Raw genomic sequence first — 17377 nt, 5'->3', positions numbered from 1 at the left:
TAAAATGCTCAATTTATTTTATTGAACACAATGAACAATTAAGAAAAATGCAGAATGTCCATCTTGTCAGAGAACTATTTTATTTTATTTTTACTAAAACACTTATCTTCCCCAGTGATCCCGTTAAAGCTAGTGCACATTCGAACCAGAATTTCGGCCGACAAGCACAATCCCTTTGATATCCTGGTCCATTCATTTTTATGAATTGGAGGCAGAAATACAGCACACAGTCGCTATAACGCCTTTCATTATAACGAGCATTCGGCTATAACGAACCTGGCCCCTGGACCCCAAATAAAACATTAAAAAAAGATCATATAAACACGCACTGTCAACATCCCGGTCTGTACGCATGGCTGCAGTGAAGTCAACACTTTTGTCTTCATAAAGGCGCGCGCTGTGTAAACAAAAATCATTTCATTTTGCAACAAAGCTGGAAACTATATTGATCATTTAAAAAACAGCAGTAACGAGGCATATCTCTGTCGTGAATATAGGCTGTGGCAAAGCAAAATTGATTAAAAAGAGAGAAAAAAAAACACGAGGATCTGATGAACTTTTCATGTCAGATTGATTTTGAATAAAGTTCAGCTTCCATTCTTTTTTTTTTTTACTCCAACAGTTTAACGTTCATTTTCATTGTCCTTTCGTTGTAACAAACCCCTCGATATAACGAACAAAAGGCTTGGACCCCAACAGGTTCGTTATAGAGAGGGTGTACTGTGTGGTCATCAAAAAGAAAAACTTTGAATCTGAACCAAAACAATCCAGTTTCCAAACTGCCCTGAAAAATGTGAACCATTTCACAGTCTTTTATTTTTTATTTTTATTAACATACAAAAACAACAAGAGCAAAAACAGCCTTTAATCCCTCTGCAGGTCAGGTATTGAAAAATGCCACCCTCTTGGCCACGTTTTCCTCTCCATACTTGAGTATTAGAGCCTGTTTTGTGGTGGGGTCTCCTGACTGCAGATCCAGATCGTCGTGCCGTGTCCAGAGGGGTCTCCCGTCCGCTCTGCGGCCGGTGCGCAGGTAGTGCAGCACAGCCTGGAAATCACCGCTGTTCTTCAGCAAGCTCTGCATCACGCACGCCAGGTCCACTCCAAACTCGTCCATCAGGAACTGCACAGCAGCGATGGCATCTTCCACCTCCGCCTCAGAGGGGTCGGACGCCCCCTCCTCACCCTCCTGCGTCTGGGAATCTACAATGAATGAGTCCTTGTGCATCATAAACTTAGAAAGCAAAGACACTGGGCTTTGGGGCTGCCCTAACTCAGCTCTCCCAGCCACGGGCACGCTCTCCTGGCCAGGTACAACATTCTGGGCTCCTGCTTCCTCCTGGTCTCTTGCCTCACCAGTCACTAGATCTTCTAGATCTGGGGTCTCATCACCGGACTGAAAAAATAACAGATAAAAGTAAGTCAGACAAGTGATATAACAATAACTATGCAAGAAAGATACGTTCAAGATGTAGATTAGGCAGCTGAGGTGGATTCATTGGAACACGTAAGCTTAATGGATGTTTAACCCTTTCAGTGCCGTAACTTGACATGCACAATTTGATTTAATTACAGTACCGACAAGCACAATTTGAAATGGTTTATTTACGTGCTTTTTCATTTGAATACTTTAGTTCCTATAGGTAATGTTGTTATACAGTTAAAGATGGATTCATGTTTTGATGATACAGCTGTGACATTCCGCTACTGTTTTTAAAAGTATATTTGAATTCAAAGCTTAAGCTTTTGCAATCATATTGTTTATTATAGTGCTTACACATATTGAATGCTTGCTGTTTAATTACTGCAATAGTATTCTGCAATGCAATGTATACAACTGTTCAGTTAATTAATATATTTGTAATCTACTATTTAAAGATAATAATTTATGATGGGACAGGTACAGGTTTAGTATGTGGTATTTCCAGCAAGAAGAGAGTGTCTGTCTCAGAAGTGACCTGTAGCGATTTTCAAGCTAACAGTCAAGGGGGGACATGCTTAGAAATGAGTCCCACACGGAAACATGGTTTAGTTTTGTTTTCTTTTCTAACTCTTCAATGACCTCTTCGTGGTCACAATGAATGTACTTTTTACATGTTCCAATAGCTGCCTGTTTTTGCACTGTCTCTTGCTCCCTTATTTAATGGGCATTGCAACACAAACTTCACATGTTTGGTGAACTATCAATAAACAGTATATACTGGGCCAGTAGAATGTGTGCAGGGCCGGTGAATTTTCTGTTCAACAGTCCTGATGACTAGTGGATGGAAAAGTCAATGAAATAACTCCCTCTCTATAATGCACATATAGTGAAGCAAAAATGTAACTTTCCATGAATTAACCATGCATAAAGCACCATGTAATCAACGCTATATTAATAAAATAAAATAAAAAAGGTAACATTCCCACTAGTGGATCATTTTAATTAGCAGTTTTTAAACTATAAATAGCCTGGCTAAACGGCAGTCAGGAGTTCAGTTCGAAGCAACAGACAAGCAAACCAAGTGCGAGAAGGAGAGCGGGTCGGGCAAGGGGGGGGGGGGGGGGGGGGGGGGGGAGAGGCTCGCCCCAAGTTCGGCTGCCGGAGCGGGGCTGAAGCTTCTCATCTCCCGGAGAAAGCTGCACCTCCTCTCGCAGCAAAAAAGTAAATACATTAGGAAAGAAAACCACGTAATAGGTCTAATATTTATTTAGTTATAAAACGAATGCTGAATAAGATGTCTGTGTTATAAAGTGCCAGCGCAGCTTTTCTTCAGTTCAGATACTGTATCAAAAAAGAGAGACAGAAACAGAAGTTAGACTGAGATGTTGTTTACAGTTTGAACAACACTAGTACTGTATTTACTGCAGAAATATTGCATGAATCACTATCATAGGGAATTGGGGAAAATGCTGTAAGAGCATTATATCCGAGGCACGTTGTAATCGAGAGCCTTATAGCGAGGGGGCGCTGTCTGACTGACTGTCTGTCATTTTTATATATATATATATATATAGTGATAAAATAAAAAGAGAAAGTAATAAAGAGCATGTATGCAAGCCTGAGAACGAGCAGAGCGCTGTGTCCAGGTTTTCTGCAAATTTAAGTTAGTCAGGAAATAGCAGTATTTCTAAGAGTGTCCACTAGAGGTCGTGGGAGTACCTATGTCTGTTGATACAAATCAGGTGTAAACAATTTGGTAAAAGTGGTGAGTAATTCTCTATTCAAGAGCCCTACAAAGGAAGACCTTTTGTCTATGTCTGGTTGAAGGCAAGTAGGAGTATGAGAGCAGCAGCGTGTGTGAACCGTGGAAACCATTTGAGTGTTTGAATCTGGAGAGCTGTATCAACTGTGTGTTTAGATTAAGTAGAGGGAGAAACCATCAACAGCCCGTGCAGGGTGAGCTGGGGTTTGTTTGAGACCCAAACAGGACAACCTTTATTGTTACTGTGTGTAACCTCTCATGCAGTTTTGTTGGGAAAATGGCTTAGCCGTCCCAAACATTTAGTTAGGGAACCCAAGTGTTTAGTGAGCCCCTCCTTGAGGGAGTTAGAGCTTTTATTTTGTTTTTCCTGTTTGTTTATTTTGGTTTCTCCGTGCACTGTAAATAAAATGCACCGTTGTTTTTGGAAAAAGTCTCCAAGTACTTTATTGGGAAGAACCTGCACAACATACAGCCAACACATTTATGGTATGGGGGACTCAGATCTTCTCTCACAAATGTTGTGTGTTGGTCAGAACAATGTCTTGTGAGGGTTTGGGCAATTTATTTTGGGAAAGATTAGCCTCCCCAAGCCTCTTATATGTGCCGCCTATGGTTCAGCTCGTGTCTGGTGTGCATTGCCCCTGAAATGTTTATTACTCACAGCACTCATGCGTGACCCAATTGTTATGCATTTGAATGAATGACCAGCCAAACTCAATCAATGTGTTCCAAAAACAAAAAAAACAAGTTATTTGGTGTTGACATTCTCTTCTGCATATCAACACCAGAAGACGTGGAATTGTTTCCATCATAGTTTGAAGCTGGAATTTGACAATCTTTCTTTCTCTGGTTTTAAAGATCGTGTTTGTGAATTGCTTAGACCCTCCTGCCAATGCTTCTCCTTCAATCCACATTAACAAATAGATACATCTTCTGTATTATATTCTGATTAAGTTTGAACCACACATGGTTTGTATTGTGTTGTTTGTACTTTGCGATTGTCCTTTCATTGTTTTCCAGGACCCCCTTGTAAACAAGGCCTCGTCTCAATGGGTAAATCTCCTGGTTAAATGAATAAACTTCTAGGATTCAAGACCTGCATTGACAGTATTATCTTTTCTTTAGCAAAGCTCTGCCTTTAATTCTATCCTCAGGGGTGTGGAATTCATATCGCCTGGGTCAACAACATTTTAAGCTGTATCCACACTGGACAGAGCGACGCGAGCGAAGTCGCCGAACGTAAATCCACACCAGATGAGACTTCGAAACGATCCAAAAGACTGGAAATAAATACATGACCCCGCCCATGTATTCCTATTGGACATACTAGAGATGGGCTGTCCCATTACAAAACAGGTCTTGATAAAAGGTTACCACCCTGACCTCCGGCAACTCTGTTGTAAAATAAAGGTTGAACTTCTAGGTTGTAAAATCTATAGATCAGAGTTATTGAACATCCCTATATATACACACAAACACAACAGTTTTATTGTTATCATTATCATTAGTATTAGTAGTAATTGTACAGTTGTACAATTAGTCTGATTTGAAGCCCGGTGCATCTCCAGCGGTCAGAAAATAGCTGGACAGTAGTAGTATAGTTGATAGTATAACTGATATTTTCAACAAAATTATTTTATTGTTATACATTTATATATACACAACTTACTGCAATCTCAATTGTTTCTTTACAAATTCCTTCTTTGATCTTTTTTGTTTATTAACGAAGTATTTTTAAAAAGTGCAACTATTATTATTATTATTACTATTATTATAATCCATGTTATTATACTTTATCGTAAACGCTATTGAAGACTGTGACGTAGGAGTAGGAGTCCAGTAAAGTTTGACTGACAGCTCTAGAAAGAACATGTTATAAACTAACAGAATTATGGTACTAGTCCTCAGGACTAGAACCTTTTCAAGATCAGAATACGGTGGTGCATGCTTTGCAAGGGCGTGAGCAGTGCTAAAAAGCACTTTTAGCTTTTAAATCACAGAGGTGTCTATGGGGTGTAGTAATTGTTTTGCTTTTGATGTGCCTTGTTTGGCAGTCTTTGTCTTCATCAGTTTCACACAGTAATAGTTACTTGATTTTCCATGCTCTTTAAAAACCGACTCTCTTAAAAGGCAGGCGACCGCAAATGTGCCGCTCTGGCTTTTGTCATAATGGACACAAACCTTGCATTATATCTGATTTTCTGAAGGCGTAGACTTACTGCAGCCAGTCACATTGTGAAAGCCAGGGTACTTGAAATGTTCGCTGCCTCTTTTCTCTATCATATTCCTTGTGTTTGCAAATCATCGTCATTTTTTACTTTTGTGGTATGGGGTGGGGCTCACAACACCCCGGTATAAAACTCAGCATTTCTGTATAATTACTTCACACTTACTTCAAAGATGCAATACGCTGTTCACTGTATTCATCACCGTGGTTCAAATGTAAACTTCTGGTATTATAAACTGTATCTACTTTTTAGACATCAAAACAGTATCAAAACATCAAAACACAAAATAGCTCAAATGAATACTTACTTCCTCACATTACGTATACTGTTTTGACGGCTAAGAGTACATTTTGTTTATACTGAAAGATCAGTTAAACCACAGCGATGCATAATGCAAAAAATATAAAATATATATGTATAAAATTCTGTTTGGCATTATTGTTATTGGAGAGTTCAAACCAGTTATCCTGTAGCTCCGCCTCTCAACAGCTCCCGCTGAAATAGTGTATTTTATTCAGTCTACGGCTCGTCTAAAGGAGATGGTTAGACAGTCTTTGTACAGCGAAACAGGAAATTATTTAGGCCTCCGAGAGCAATTTTTCTCCTCCGTTTTCTGTTTAATGGGCTTCTTTTTTAAATGTATTTCCTGTAAGTTGCAGCGTTGTGAAATTCAGCACTGTTGTGTAGTAAGGGCACTGCCTGGGGAATGAATTTATTTAAACTGGCATTTGCCGGTGCCATTTCATAAGCTTTGCGCCTGTAAAACTTTTCAAATGATTGTTTGCCTTTTATTGCACAAACACGCTTGTGTTTTGTTGAAAAGCCCTGTGCAGTAACTAGTTTAAGTGCACAGAGGTTCTTTGCATTTTCATATCGAAGCCGTTTTGAAATGGAGCCGCATGTTTTGCTGGTATGGCGGTTGTATGTAGTCTGAAATCTCGGTGGTTCTAGTGCTAATGTGTATCTGTAATAAAACAAAATACATTTGTGAAAAATAAAACAAATTAAAAAAATAAATAAAAATTCACAGGGCTCTATTAATCACTAATTCATTGATTGTGTTCACCAAAGCAAAATCCTACAGTTACAGTCTACGTTTGTGTGTGCGTTTTGTGTGATGGGAAAAGCAGATTTGTCTAGCATTTTGTCCCTTGCACAAGAAGTTTTCCAAAATTCCACACCCCTGCTCCTGTGTAAGGCTTACCTCAAATTCACAGATTGCCAATTCCAGAATCCCCAATTTCCGGCGCTTTGCACTGCTGCTCTGTGCGAGCTGGGCGGACTCCACAGTTACCTCTTGCCCTTGAAGAATCTCCACTTCTGTGTCGCTCACCTCTTTCTCCAGGACTTCTTCCTCTTTCTCTGCTCTGTTTGTCAGCTCCTTCATTTCCTCTTGCTCCACAGCCTGGTTTTCAACTGAAGTACAGGTGGATCCAATCACTTGGGAAACATTGAACATATTGTAAACAACAGTTACAAAAAACAAAGTTATTTTATAGCTCAGCAAATAGTAAATGCACAATTTCAAAGAGCCTCCTCCTTCAGAATACATAAGAAGTTGCCTTTTTTTTCCTGCAATGTGCAATGGTGTTTTTGTGTTGACACTCGGTGTTTCAAATACTCAATCAGCCGTTTAGCTGTCTGAATGTACTGTTACAAATTAATTGAATACTATCTTTCAATGACAATATTAACACACAAGTTTCAGTTGCTAAATATAATGTATTTAATGCAATGATGCTTAATTTGATTGTGAACTGGAGTTCTTCTGTTATGTGGGCCAATAACCCCAATATTACCACCTTAGTGTTACAACTTTTAATCAAAATCAACATGATTGAATGCATACTACACAGGGGAAGAGCCACAGAAATGAATAGAGGTCAATATCAACATGACTGCATGCATATTACACAGGGGAAAAGACACAGAAATTAAGAGAGGTCAATATCAACATGATTGAATGCATACTACACAGGGGAAGAGACACAGAAATTGAGAGGTCAATATCAACATGATTGAATGCATACTACACAGGAGAAAAGACACAGAAATTAATAGAGGTCAATGTTTATTTTATGGGCACCACTGCCTATTGCGGTTACAACTGTCAACATTGGCTTTTAAGGTAGCGTAGCAATCTTTTAAAATATGTATATACAGCACTCCTCTGATATTTCAGAATTGGATATTTCATTCATTTGCTTAATTCACAGTCAGGCAATGCTATGTTTTACTGTTAGTCAGTTAGTAATATAAACTAACTGTATATTATTTTCTAAACAGCACGGAGCACTACAGCACTTGTGTGTTTGAGAGCTCTCTCACCTTGCTGGTCTGATGAAGTGTCCATGGCCTCGGTTTCCTCGAGTTTGCTTTTCTTCTTGGTGGAATGTGTTGCCGTGTTGCTCGGAGTGGCTGCGAGGTCCTCAATCTGGAACGCCTCCATCCGGCCGGCCAGGTGCTTCCTATAGCGGTCCTTCATAGACTGCCAGGTGTGGCAGGTCACGGCAGCGCGCTCCATCTCTTGCCAGATCTTGTTGCCCCTGACCAGGCTCTCCTTGCTGCTGTGCTCCTTGAGGTATCGCAGGATTGCATCATCCTCCTCTCTGCTGTACCCAACACGCCCCGTCCAGCACACGCCACTGCTTGTAGAATCGCCTCGCTCCTGCTGGGTTGACCCCAGCCTGTACCCCTCCAGGTCCAGCCTCTCGTTTTTCTCCACACAGTCGAGGATGTACTGCACAGAGATGTATCCCGGAGCAGCAACCCCACTCTGCTCCTTTGGGTCAGCCAGGGATATTGCACCCGGCTCCTGTATGCGGCACATCACCCCGCCCCCCAGCTTGATTACAGGTAAGAAGCGGCGCTTGGCATTGCCGGGTCTGATGAAGAAACGCATGGGGCAACCTGTATCGTCAACAAAGAGGGTCATGGTGTGAGGGGTGGGGCAGTGCTGCTTCACGCTGGACGAATCACACTCTGTGCACTGCATCCTCCTACCTGTCAGAAAGAGAGACACTGAAATCAGGCATCGTCATCAAGGTGGTTTTACTTGCAGTCTAGAAGCTTATTCATCTTTTAACCCAAACCTTTTTGGCAAAAAGAGCCATACTCGGGAGTTCTTATAGCCATACGACTAGCTCTCATGTTCTGCTCATTGAATACTGTTTGAAACAACCATTTTCAATTTTGCTGCAATTTCACTATACATGCATACATTCAAGATTACAGATTGCCACTGCAGTCTTTTAGAACTAAAAAAGTTACATGTGATCCTTCTAAACAGCCCTATTGAGGATCTCAAGGAGCCATAGAGGGCTCAAGAGCCAACTGTTGGGCAGGCCTAACCAGTTTGCCATACAGCTGCACTGGGGCTTTCTGATGATCAGAATTGTGTACTAGACTTGACTAGTCACTACAAAATCTACTGCAGCAAAAGATTATCTACAAGTGTTAATTTCAGAAACAAAAATAATAGGGACAAACTCAAATACTGCACTCTGTCACCCAAGAGGGAGCACATTAGGGGTTGTAGGGCGTTTGAAACCAATCAATGGTATAACTTGCTTGCCATTTATGTAATGAAAGGTTCACAATCAGGGTGTACAGTTACACAGACCATTAACTTAAGCCACGTTAAGCGTTTTTCACATTAAGCGTTTTAGGATGTCCCGTAACGCAGGGACGCTGCTGCACCCTCACATGCTGAGGGAGAGGTGCGGTGGAGGGATGGCCGGACCGGCACGTTTTTTCATTAACTTTAGTTTATGAATGAGCATTTGCACTGTCTGCAATGAAGTCATGAATCAACTGTTTCAATTAATTAGTACTGCCGTGTGGGTGCTGGCATTTAGTGTTTCAACCAATTAGCACTAAGCATTGCTATGCGAGCGTTCATTGTTTCAACCTATCATTGATAGTATCAGTACCAAACACTGTCATGCGAGAGACAGCGTTTACTTACAAATATATGTCCTGACCGCAGCTGGTTTCGCTGTGATAACTGTGCTTAACAATGTCCGATGGCGAAACATTAAAAATAAATCTCTAACTTCCAGAACCACATTGTGACAGGCTGGCTGCAGGGAGGAACTCAGACCAGAGAGAGAAACACACAGACAGACGGTGATGATGAGAGAAACTGAGTGCGATGGTTGCACTCAGCGTTTAATAACAAATAAATAAAAAGGTTTAACAAACAGAACACAGGACACGGCACTTCACGCCAAAATAAAGAGACAAACAAAACGGACTATACAGTAAACAAACGGTGCACGGACAGACACACAAACAAACACGGCGAGTTTTAAATAAACAAGTATCGTAATAGCAATTGATATTTAAACTAACTTTTATTTATCCTCTCTCTCTCACCCGTTCTCCACTCACGAACACCCAACCCCGAGTGACAGAAATGTGCATCTATATATACTGTTGTGCTGGGATTCAATTACTAATTAATTATTCACTTGAATCCCAGCACGTGAATTAATTCTGTGCAACCCCGTGCTCACATATTACATTTAACCAGCACGTGAAGTGATTTGTGCTCTCCTCGTGCCTAAATACAAATCTACACTTTTTAAATACACGTGAAACACAGACCCGTTTATATCCTGTGTACCAATCTATACACCAACATTAACACACGCACGCAACATACAACACATAATATGCACACAGGGGCGGGGCACATTGCCACACACATTTAAAACAGTCAAGAATAAAGGATATTTAACTGTTATTGTGTCAATATTTTTCTCAATAAACAAACCATAACCTTCCTATGTTTCTTTATACTAGAGTAAGGACCAAACCACGTTCCGTATGCCACTTATTTTAATTAACCCAAAGAACTCGTACTCTAACTGTGTATTTCTAGTGCTGCGGTCTTCTGTCATTATGGAAATCGTTAAGGAAAGCAGATTAATTAAGGAAATTGTTAAGGAAAGCAGATTAACAAGGTAAGCTTACGTCTGTTTTAATGGGTGTATAACTGGGTTTCTTGCCACAGCATGACAAACTGCTCTTTTCATTTTTAGCCTCCAGTAGCAAATCGTTTTTTCATTGACCATTGTTGACTGTTACAATTTGACTTAAAGTATTGTAATTGATCGCAAGGGAATGGGAGAAGTTTCAAAATGAGAGTTTTGCATTGTTGATTAATACTGTAACAATCAGCACACACTGAATGCGTCCTACCTGATAGCAAAGTAAAGGGGGAGTTCCAAATTGTAAAATAAAAAAAAGCAAGACATTTAAAAGGAAGGGAGTCAGGGGAGTGGGTGAAACTACTGTATATAAGATAAAACAATTCAAATAAAAACAAAATCTAAACAAATCAATTTACAACGATATTGACTTCAACCTTTCTTTCACTCTAAAGAATTGCTCACAGAAAAAGCAACACGTTGACTAACTAGCTCATCACTCTAACAGGGTTATTGCTCTGTGTCATCAGATTGCAATTTAAACAGCGCCCCTTTTAATTCAAACACATACGTTAATTAGTACTTCAAGTCGTTTCTTTGCTGATTCTACATTTTTGCTATTTGTTAAGTTTAATAAGCTGTGTGTATCCAGACGCAGGATCTGTATTTTACGAAATCAGCGGTGTGTAGTGTAGTGACTACAGTGAGAGGACAGCCACCACTTTTCGTTAAAGGCTGTACAGCTACAAAATATTTGAGCTCCATTTAATCCAGCCCATGGTTAAACGATGCTAATTACAGCTTTAAAGACAGGCAGAGAGAAACAAAATAAATGTTAGAATCTACCAACCCTATATTCATAAGTAACAGTTACTACCAAATGCCTCTAAACAGTAGTGCCTTTAAAATTGTAACTTTGTTTCCTGATGCGTCTACAGAACGAATTGAAGAGATTGTGGTATAGAAGGCAGAACCTTCGAGTAGCAGGTGTCTGTAGCATGTTTTCAAGTCTGGTCTGTGTTACAGTAGAGACCAGCACAATTTATGTTTCTGCTTGATGATTTGAATACTTCCTATAGTTAACTATTTTATGTACAGTTAAGGATGGGTTGATGTTTTATTTCCTGACATGACACAGCTGTCTTATTCCGGTGTAGTACGCTCAAAACACTCCTGTAAAAAAACACTATGGGGAGTGTTTTCAACATCCGTTCAAAACACTCTGCTAGTCACTTTCAAAACACTCGGGTCACATTCATAACACTACTTCTACGTTCAAAACACCACACTACGTACTTTCAAAACACTCGCACGCTCACAACCTTCTACAGTACATTACATTCAAAGCATTTGCGTTGCTTTTTACAGTTATGGAATTACATTTGTATTTCCCCCCCAAATGTTTTCAGCTAAAGCTAACTGAAGCAATTTACTAATAGAAACTGTACAAACGTACTGTATATCAAATACAAAGCAACAAAAAAAGAGATTACCAAAATTAACTATATACACATTAAAGAAAAAAAAAACCACACAGTACTAGATCCAGAAACGCACACACACACGAATACAGTGAATTGGAATCTATGGCTAACGAATGGCCTTCTTTCAAGCATACTGGTTTGAGTTCTTTTGCTCCAGAAACAACACTCATTCTGGAGGGATTACACGTTTTCGCTATAAAAACTTTAATGAACATGTTTAATAAATATGTTTAATTAATATTAGAACAAATGCCACTTACTAACATACTAAAGTGTAACTCCTGTACATACCGATAGAAGGTGTCTATTTTGGGGCTCATCTTTGTCGTTTTTTTGTGTGTACTTTGTGTTTGTATATTAGTTGGCCATCTGTAGTGAAAAAACGCTGGCACTGTCTCAGAAAATTAGCTTTTCCTCCACTGTTCCCTGAGTGTATCTGCATGAGATTGGATTGTGATGTTGCACATAATATCAACAATAAACCAGAGGCAGAATTGCACTCTGTTTAATTAGCTAAATAGTAAATAGCTCTAACACTTTTAGTCAAATCCAGAATAACATTCATATTTAGTCTCGTTTAGACACACATTCAGGCTACGTACACACGCTGCAGTTGGCTTGACAACCGTATTTCCAAACGGCACTCGCTGTGGTTGTGTGTTGTACACACACGCCTTTCATCACTGAAGTGAGTGCACTCCCTGTTTAAACAAACCACTGAGCTCAGGCCGAAAGTGAGGTTTTGTGTGACAACATGGAGGCTGTGTTTTTGTTTATGCTTTTAGTAGAAAGTACTGTCCGTAATCGATCGAGAGCTTGTCAAGCACAGCTCTGCTCTTTTCTGCAAAACCAGCGGAGACACCGTTTTGATTTTTCTGCACTGCTAAATACAGTGGTGACGATCTGCAGTACCATGAGGGTAGATCGAAACATTTGGCGATCTTCCAACCAGAAGGCTGGCGGGAACGACTTCAGTGGTTTCCAAATGATTCAAAATGTACGCATGTCTAAAGGAGTCGTATATGCGTCTTTGTCATTTACCGAGACATTTCCTGGAGTGCCAAAACAAAGATGAGACGTTCGGTATCGCTGGACGCACTGTGGCGTTTCGGTATACGAATTGTCTCATATTGTTTTATTTAAGTTGCAAAACCAAAAATACATTTTTTTCTTACAACAAAATATTGTACAACTGTACTTTAATTAAATATAAAAAATAACAAATTCAGTTAACGCAGGCAGGCGCATCACACAGGGCAAGGCAACCCACACACAGGCTTGAGGGCGGGCGCGAACCCGGGACCTCTCGCACTAAAGCATAGCGCCGATACCGCTGTGCAAAAGAGCCGGCTCTGCAAGGAGCGTACATTGGGCTCATGTGTGCAATTACGTCACCTACCGGCCCTACTGCTGCTGTGCCTTCCCCCGTGCACGCTGCAGTATATTATACGTATGCACTATTTACCATAGTCAATATTACAAAATCAGCTTGGCTCATCAGGCATCTATATATATAATTTTTAGCCATGTTTATCACACGGAAATGTCTGCCAAACAATGACATCATTAGTTGCACAGAAATCCACTGAACACCCAACTGCGATTGTGTTAGTGCGGTTGTAACTCACACACAGTTAGTGCGCATTAATTAACCAAACTGAATTAACAACTGCACTCGATACTTGCTCTGAAAAGGATTAACTAGTGCGGTTGTCGCTGCCCTTTGAACCGAACTGTGTGTGTACAGCGTATACATGTGTCTATTTAAGCAGTTATTGGAAAACATGGTATATAGTATTAGTATTAAACGGTTTATTGATATGATGGTGTTCGAGGGGAGTGTGTTCGGCGTACGTAGCTGCAGGGTTTTGGTCTTGAAAGGGAGTGTTTTGAATGTGAATTCAAAGCGCAGCAGAGTGTTTTGAACGAACACTCGTTGCACTCTAGAGTGTTATCAACATGCATTCAAAACACTTTTAAAAACAGTATTTGAAATCAAAATGTAAGCTTTTGGGATGTTTTTATATAGTCGTTTTTGAATAGGCTACATAATAATTGCAAATACTAGACTACAATGGTATTTATACAGCTGTTTAGTTTGGGAATAGACCTACTAAAAGTGTCAAAGAGAATGAAAGCATTTTAGTGATGAAGATTACAGTATGTGTCTTATTCCTTACAAAACGAATTTGGTCTGTGCATATTTTAATGGTGAAATGCACCAAAAATGACAGTTTTGTATATATTTAAATACTGCCCGAAGGTGCCTCCCCACTTTCACTTTCGGTACCCCCAGTTTTAAATTCGCTCCCACGTCTCTGCCCTAATATGATAAACGCTTAGGGTCGATTGCGGTATACCAGTGACTTAAGCCTAGGACACACATGAGCGGCGCGGCACCGCCAGCGGGGAGTGGCAAAATGCCACACATACTGCACACCTTTTATTTCAATTAGAGTGAACACACATTGACGAAAAAAATGACGTTGCGGAAAAGTGTTGCAGCGGCAGAATTTTAGAACGGCAACATATCGCTTGTCTAGCCAATCAGGTCCATGGTGTGGGATACGTCATGTGTTGATGAACTTGAATATCCATCAACATGGAGGAGCTACTGATAACTGAAGTTTCTCAGCATCCCGAGCTACCTGATTATAAAAATAAGAATTTCAAGGACGTTGGTTATGGGTCTGAATGATCCAAAACAAATACTAACTGCTTACATCCCACATTAATCCAGTTACTTGACATCCTGTATCAGTTGTCAGATATATATGTCAATAACCAGTTTCCAGCCGACTGATTATTGTGTATACACTTGGGAAGAATGTGATCCTTTTTTCCTTAATAATAGCAGCTCCTATACAACGTATAACTACAGCTACAGTACCACAGTCCAGTCTTGTTAAGTGTGGTGCTGAATATACAATAGCTGTTTCTTTGTAGAAAAAGGTTTTCACATTGTATCCCAAAATAAATATATTTTACATACATATCCTTAGGTGAATAAAAGGCAAATATTTCTGACTGGTGTTCTGATATGGGAATTTATAACGTTAGATCCTGATAATTTCTGGAGATGGACATGGTCGTTCACTCTGGGTTCAAACAGTATAAATTCATGAATAATATATATATTTTTTTGGTTGTTGTACAGTGCTGGGAGGTGGTGGGGTGTCTTTATTTTATTTTTTTTTAAATCGACGCTTCACAACGTTGATACGTATCCACCAAGCAAAGTGGCCCTGCTTTGCTCTCGCAAGCGGTGCCGCGCCGCTCATGTGTGTCCTAGGCTTTAATCTCCATCAAGTGGACTAAAAACACAATCCTGCAGATCTGTACTGAGTTAGTCCTGATTGCAGCGTACCAAACAGCAAGTGGTTTAGCTAGTCTGAACAAGTTAGACAGACAATGAGGACTAACTCATAATAAGTCCCTATAAGTGCAGGTGGAAATTCACAATTTAAGGTGTAAAGACAAACTCAGACATCTTGTACATCGTAATTACGAACATTTGATTTAAAATATTGAGGATATTTAAAGCACAGGCAAAAAAGTAAGAAATATGAAAAATACAGTAATACATATAGGCCTATTAATGATAAAAGCGTTGTTTATTAGGCTACATTAAATTAAGCGTGACTCGGGCAAACATTTAAAATAGTTAATAGTTAATAGTTAAAAGTAAGAAATATGAAAAATACAGTAATACATATAGGCCTATTAATGATAAAAGCGTTGTTTATTAGGCTACATGAAATTAAGCGTGACTCGGGCAAACATTTAAAATAGTTAATAGTTAATAGTTAATAGTTAAAAGTAAGAAATATGAAAAATACAGTAATACATATAGGCCTATTAATGATAAAAGCGTTGTTTATTAGGCTACATTAAATTAAGCGTGACTCGGGCAAACATTTAAAATATATCTTCCTAATCGAATCTTGTGCACATTCCACACTAGCGGATCATACTTGCATTATTGCTGCATTGACACTGAACGTTAATTCTAAATGTGTTGTTGATATAATACAAATTATACATGTTTCAGTCGGTTAAACCGAATACATCAAACGTGCACGTATTATTATTATTATTATTATTATTATTAGTATTATTATTTAAATATAGGAGTATCTTATTGTGTGGCACATTAATACACTTTTTACAACATTTTTATTAATAAAACAAAACCAGTCTTCAGAATATTTTGTTCCTCAACCATAATAAGTGAGAAAAAAAGGTGCCGCATATTTAAATTACAGGCTACATTCTCAGTCTACCTAGAAAATGTATAATTGCTTAATATTGTGTATCAACGATACGAGGTAATGATATAACGTGCATAGTGCAATTGTCAATTGTATATAATAATTTAAAATATTGTACATAGTTCTGTATTCTGTACATTTGAGCGATGCCTTTCACTTGAGACACTGGGTTATGCGGGTCTACACAGTACAGCGCACTGAGCATGACTCGCTTCATTCATGCGACTCGGCACCGGCGTGCGAACCTTACTGAACAAAATGCGTCATAACTTATAGCCTTCACTTTCCATTTTAATAATGTTCAGACGTCATTTCAGAGAATAACGGAGCTGTCTTCGTTTTAAAATGTGCTGTACAAACGTAGGACGAGCAAGCGTACTAGTTAGTCCACCTAAACAGGATAACCTCACGTCTGCTTGCAATCAGGGTCTTGTTTAGTCAGATTCAGCGGATGATCCACCTGTGGTAATTATCGTCTGGCACGCTGTAATCGGGATAAACAAGTGTACTAATTTTAGTCCAAGCAAGTGGACTAAACCTGCTTAATCCGCTAGTTAGACACACCAAGTGGACTAACTTTGGTACTCTGCAATCAAACCTTAATGTTTACATTCAAACCACTGCCCACAGAACGGATGTCCCTCCGGAGGAATGGCAGTTTACTTGATACTGCACATCAATACTCACCTTATAACTCCTATAAGGGCAGTTTTCTTGTAGTTGGTGTGTCCTGTCCTAGATAGCAATATTGTTGATTGTAAAAAAGCGAATTATCTGGAGTTTCTTTTAACTTGTTTTGTTAATTTCACAGAAGCAGCCGTACTTCAGAACTGCATCAACGCGCAGGCCAGTGCGGGAGATTTGAAGTCAACATCCGGTACAATAGGCGTGGCCGAGTGGCCCACCAGTTTGAAATATAGAGCACTTTCACATCCGGCGAAGCTGATTGACGGCAAGGGAATGTGGCGCCAAAAAAAAACAAACAAAAAAAAAAACGACAGAAACATAAGTAGAATACAGACATGTCAACCCCTAAGCGTTCATACCAGTGAGACCCTGCTGAAAAACATTGGGATTGATGACAAACCTTATTTATTTATTTATTTAAAACAAATAAATACTCTGGGTACACCACACAGTAAAAAAAAAACAAAAACAAAAAACAAAAATTACATTTAACAGACTGTTTCTATATGATCTGGTTTAACATGTAAATTATTCAGAAATACTACATCTACACATATTTCTTTGTAAATACTGAGAAAATTAGTTTAA

General features: G+C 39.4%; 1 protein-coding gene across 2 annotated transcripts; it reads right to left on the bottom strand.

Moving 5' to 3' along the window:
* Positions 1–17010, bottom strand: LOC117412049 (telomeric repeat-binding factor 2-interacting protein 1-like). Of its 2 annotated transcripts, none has more exons than XM_034020014.3 (4): positions 16790–17010; positions 7742–8416; positions 6618–6853; positions 1–1396 (listed from the first exon to the last, which is right to left on the bottom strand). In XM_034020014.3, the coding sequence occupies exons 2-4, from the start codon at positions 8406–8408 to the stop codon at positions 881–883; spliced, it is 1419 nt and encodes a 472-aa protein (XP_033875905.1). In that variant the 5' UTR covers positions 8409–8416; positions 16790–17010; the 3' UTR covers positions 1–880. The 2 variants fall into 2 exon arrangements, with proteins under 2 accessions (XP_033875905.1, XP_033875906.1); XM_034020015.3 differs by having other exon boundaries at positions 6747–6853; positions 16790–17009.
* Positions 17011–17377: the final 367 nt, after the last annotated feature.

Source organism: Acipenser ruthenus, chromosome 16, assembly GCF_902713425.1.
Source record: "Acipenser ruthenus chromosome 16, fAciRut3.2 maternal haplotype, whole genome shotgun sequence".
NCBI lineage: Eukaryota > Metazoa > Chordata > Actinopteri > Acipenseriformes > Acipenseridae > Acipenser > Acipenser ruthenus.
Note: the sequence above shows the minus strand (reverse complement) of the source record. Positions and strands in the feature narration are given on the sequence as shown.